General features: G+C 41.6%; 1 protein-coding gene across 1 annotated transcript; it reads right to left on the reverse strand.

Moving 5' to 3' along the window:
• Positions 1–943: 943 nt before the first annotated feature.
• Positions 944–1,837, reverse strand: LOC100342838 (small ribosomal subunit protein eS1). Its single transcript, XM_002720388.5, has one exon. The coding sequence runs from the start codon at positions 1,796–1,798 to the stop codon at positions 1,004–1,006; it is 795 nt and encodes a 264-aa protein (XP_002720434.2). The 5' UTR covers positions 1,799–1,837; the 3' UTR covers positions 944–1,003.
• Positions 1,838–5,280: the final 3,443 nt, after the last annotated feature.

Below are 5,280 nucleotides of genomic sequence, written 5' to 3' on the forward strand. Positions count from 1 at the left end.
ATATTAAAATTATTTGCAGTATTTTTCATTTTACTTTTTAGAATGTATATACTATAGGGGCACACCTTGTGGTGTATTGAGTTAAGCCATTGCTTGAGACACTCAAACCTCATGCTGGAATGCCCAGAATCAAGTTTTGCTTCTTTTTCTAATACAACTTCCTGTTAATGCCCACCCAAGGAGACAGAAGATGGTGACTCAAGTGCTTGGTTACCTAGGACTAAAATGGGACAATTGGGTGGAGTTTCTGGCAACACTTCAGTCTGGCACAGCCCCTGCAGAAACATAGCAAGTACTCCAGGTTCTCCAGTAGATTCCATTACACTTTTACTTATTGCTGCCTCCTCCCTGAACTCTTTACCCTGCAAAGACAGCTACACTCTCCCTACTCTTTGCTGTGTTCCCTAAACCCATAAGAGGGATAGGCCAGCCATCACTAACCACTTGCATTTGTCTACAGATTTGATAGCTTAGCTTGTTGGATGCAGACCATGTTCGAGTTATAAACAGATCATGAGTCTGTTTGGATCTCATGGGTTCTGGAAGGATGTTTGATATTTACAAGAGAAATGACTGTTGCTTACTCTCCAGCAATTTTAACACCAAACAGATCACCTATGTTGTCTAAAGACCCAGGGATATCAAAAGGGGTCCAGACATAATTTGCATGCATGGTTGGCAATAGAGACAAGGAATCCAGAGCACTAGTCCAGCAGCATGAGCAGCTATACACATCAAAGAAAATAACAAATAAGTGAGTTCATATCCACAGTGCTCCCTGAACCAGCTGAGCTCCTTAAGCATCCAGGACTTCATCACAACACACACCAGACTCACAAAGTAGACAGGATTTGTGAGGCCAGACATACACCCAAATGCACAACCCAAGCACCCTGCACAGTATGTAATATCAACCACAGTCACTCCATGCATCCCCATCTTATTTCTTTTTTTTTTTTTTCACAAATAGGACATTTTATTTGTCACTATTAAAGTCTAATTTTTAAACAGATTCTTGGACGGGTGGTTCGTAGCCATCAGCTCGTTCGACTTTTGCACCCGTCTCATCCCCAGTGGCTTTTCCAGAACTGCTACCTTCTCCGTGAAGCTCCATGAGTTTTCCCAATTCAAACTTGGGCTTCTTCAGCATCTTCACTTTTCTAACGAAGACATCATGGAGAGGATAAATAGATTGGCAAGCCTTCTCTATGTCTTTCCCAATGCTGTCTGGGATCAATTTATTGACTACTTCTTTCAAGTCATTTGTTTGCACCTCCCGTGTCATGATTTCCATCATCTTCTTCCGGATCTGGCGGACCTGCTGGTGCTGAGCATAGGAAGTCTTCCGTATCTGATTGTTGCATTTTTTGGTAAAACCAACACAGAACAGATGAAGCAAATAGCCGTCGGTAGTCTTGACATCAACATGAGCTTCAATCATGGTCTGCCATTTTTTGACCATGGAGCACATTTTGTCCCGGGTAAGATCCATGCCGTGGAAGTTAGTCAGGCAGTTTTTGCCCTGAACATCCTCCGTAATCAGTTTGAATTTTCTAAATGCAACTTCATCGTTCTGCAGGTCAGCAAGACTCACTTCAAAAACACGCCCCTTGAGTCCATCAGACGCAATTTTGGTTCCTTGGGTCCTTGTGACCAGTGTTTTCCCAATATTTCGTATGTTGAACATAGCAGGTGCCTTCACATCATACCAGTCTTTCTTAGAAAATGGGTCCACCACTTTCTTCTTGGCTCCCTTTTTGCCGCCTTTCGTAAGGCGCTTGTTCTTGCCGACCGCCATGGTGGTGCTCAGAGAGCCAAAAGGGGCCCCATCTTATTTCTGAAGTTTTCAGCTCCAGGACTCCAGCTGAGTCCCAGAAAGCTATGCAGTGACCTCTATTTCCATGAACATGGCCATGGCTGTACCCAAAATGCACATGTCTCTCCCTCAAATAATGGTACCCTTTGGAACTTGGGACTGACTGCCTGAAAGACCCTGTGGACAGCAGAGGGGTTACCTCAGCCAGTAGAAGGCTCCTCTGCTGGAAACAAACTCCATGATGGGATCAGTAATATGACTTCAGACTGGATAAATAAGAGATGTTACTGAGTCTCTATGATTTGGCTGCTTCATTATATAGCTCAACTGTAGTTGTATATTTGGTGATGTCAAGTTGGGAGGCACAAAATCACTTATAATTCTTAAATCATCTTAATAGATGCAAGATTTTATCAATATTAAATTATTTTGTCTCTAAAAATGCTTTGACCTTGAAGTCAACACTTTTTATCTTTTTGGGGGTTACTTTTCAAGAAAGTAAATTTGTCCAAACATGTAAGTATATAAATGAATAGCATCTTTTTTCCTTGTAATCTTATTCTTGCATTTCACATTTGTATCTCATGATTAACACTTGAAATGTGCCCAGGGCACATGCCCATGGCCAATAAATAGCAGTGGAGGTGGACAAAAGTAGTTTTACAACTGCCCTCAAATGTCCTAACAGCACTCTGGCCTCATAATCAGCCCTTAAGGCATGTGGATCCGGCTGAAATGCCCATGAGAGTATTTCAGGCATGGAAAGCCAAGACACTCTGGGGGAAAAAAAAAAAAACCTAAATGAAAGATCTCCATGAGTGAGATCCCAGTGGAAAGAATGGGTCCTAAGTGTCATGGCATCTGGTATATTATGGTAAATGATGCTCGAGTGCCTAAGACAGAGTGAGTGTGCTAAGCCTGCAGCCATGTTGGATGCTTCTATTCAGCACAATCTTGGCAACTGCATATCAGGTGTGGGGTTTGGGGAGTGAGTGTCTTCAGCAAAGTTGATGATGGAATTCTCTGATCCAAGAGCTTGCTAGTTACCAGCCTACCTTTCCTCTACTCAGAGATTTTTGTACAATGTTTAAAAGAGTTCAAGAGAAGAAGGTCAAGCTGCTGTAACTTCATGCTATGGCAGGGTATTGTCACTGTCTAGACAGGGAATGAAAAACACTTACTAACTGACCCAGAGATTTCATTTGATGGGCTAGAGGCATTCTACACCTGACAGTGAGCAGAATTTCTGCCTGACCAACACTGTTTAACAAACTGTTGAATTCTCAAACAATTCAGAAGAGTACAACAGAAAAGACCAAGGGTAAGAACATTTTACTGCTTCACTGATGGTAGAAGATCATGGAACCACCTAGCTTGGTCAACACCTTGGGATAACTACCACTCACTTAAATACTTATAATCTAATGCTATAAGGTTATGTGATTATCAGAAGAGACATTTTTATTAAACATTTGTTTATTTGAAAGACCAAAAGACAGGAGAGCAGAAAGCAAATGATGTTCCATCTGCTGGTTCATTCCCCCAAGAATGAAGAGGGCCAGGCCATGCCAAAGCCATAAGCCTGGATCTCATTTTTAATGTTCTACAAGATTAACAGCAGCCCAAGTATTTGGGTCATAGTTTATGCTTTTCCAAGCATATTAGCAGAGAGCTGGATCAGAGGCAAAGCATCCAGGATATGAATTAGTGCTCTGATGTAAGATGCTGGCCCATCGGGCCCTAAGACCAGCCCCAGCTCAGGAGATTCCTAAGCAAAGTACTGAAATAATGGTTTTTTGCCTCTTGGATGCTTATAGGAAAATGCAAAATGAGCAATATAGTAAAGAAAGTATTGATAGGAAAACAGTATAACAACAGAAACGTTTGGGAAATTTTCAGCCTTTCTTTATTACAAACTAAGAGAATGCAAATTGGTAACAGAACATCAGTGGAGCTGGCACTGTGGCTTAGATGGTGAAACTGCCACCTGCAGTGCTGGCATCCCATATGGGCACTGGTTCGATTCCTGGCTGCTCCACTTCCAATCCAACTGTCTTCAATGGTTTGGGAAAGCACTGGTTATGGCCCAAGTCTTTGGGCCCATGCACTCATTGGGTGACCTGGAAGAAGCTCCCAGCTCCTGGTTTTAGATATGCTGAGCTCTGGCCATTGCAGCAATTTCAGGATGAAGTAGCAGATTAAAGGCCTCTCTCTCTCTCTCTCTCTCTCTCTCTCTCCCTGCTCTGTGATTCTGCCTTTGAAATAAATAAATAAATCTTAAAAACTGTGTTTATATATATATGCACATATTTGTGTGTGTGCCATATATAAAGTTCAGCAATCACTGATTTCTGTCTGGTAATCCATAAGGCAATACACATTTATAACATAAATAGGTTTCTCTTTTCTTTTGAAAATTCCTAGAATATTTAGCTATGTCCAGGACATCATTCAGAACCACAAAGTGGTGAAGATAGTCCACTCCCCAGCAGCTGTTTGTCCTGGATTTTCTCAAAAATCTAATTTTTATTTTTGGAGCATAGAATGAGAGAGAGAAAAAGAGAGAGACAGAGAATCTATCCACTGGCTCACTCCCCAAATGTCGATATCTGCCAGGGCTGGGCCAGGCCAAAGCCAGGAGCCAGGAGACTCAGTTCTCCTGTGTGAGTACAAGGTTTCAAGCACTCAGACCATCTTCTGTTTCTTTTTTAGTAACACCAGCAGGGAGATGGATTGGAAGTAGAGAAGCTGGGACTCGAACTGGTGACCACATTGGATGCTGATGGTATAGGCAGTGGCCTCACTGACTACACCACTGTGCCAGTCCTTAGAACTAGTTTCCTGTGTTACATCCCATGAGAACTTATGGCCATGATAAATGCTTCAGAGAATCCAGGAGGCATGAGTGGATGTTCCTGAAGACATTGAATTAAAAAGTGTTTGAGAGAAATTTGTCTCACTATACAAAAAGCAAAAGCAAGACTACCACTGAGGAAATGAAACTACAATTGGGAGGAGAAAAGAGCAGATGAAACCCATGAGCACTGCAGTTAATGTCACAGTTCCTTTCAGAACAGTAGACTAGTCTGAAGACTGGGCAACAGGTTGTCGCTGTTTTTGTACATTGTCCTGCATGGAAGTTTAAACAATGGCCATCATTTTTGCCTGATGAATCACCTGTTGACATATTTGCTAAAATTAACATTTTCACCCTAAGTATGATGAAATAGGTTTAGATCCAGTGTGTTCTGAATGAGATGGAGAAGTATTAGAACTCAGCTATCACAAATTTCATTTGAACAGACCAGTTTTCTAGGATCTGGGAAACATTTCTAGCTATAAGTTAAAGCACAATTCTTGAATTATGAGTTCCAAATCAATTGGTTTCTTCTTTTTCTGGAAGTTTGGATTAAGAAACATGGCTATACCTTAATCTAAATTCTGATGCTCAAGCCTTAATGAAT

The sequence above is a fragment of the Oryctolagus cuniculus genome, chromosome 2 (genome assembly GCF_964237555.1).
Source record: "Oryctolagus cuniculus chromosome 2, mOryCun1.1, whole genome shotgun sequence".
NCBI classification, from domain to species: Eukaryota; Metazoa; Chordata; class Mammalia; order Lagomorpha; family Leporidae; genus Oryctolagus; species Oryctolagus cuniculus.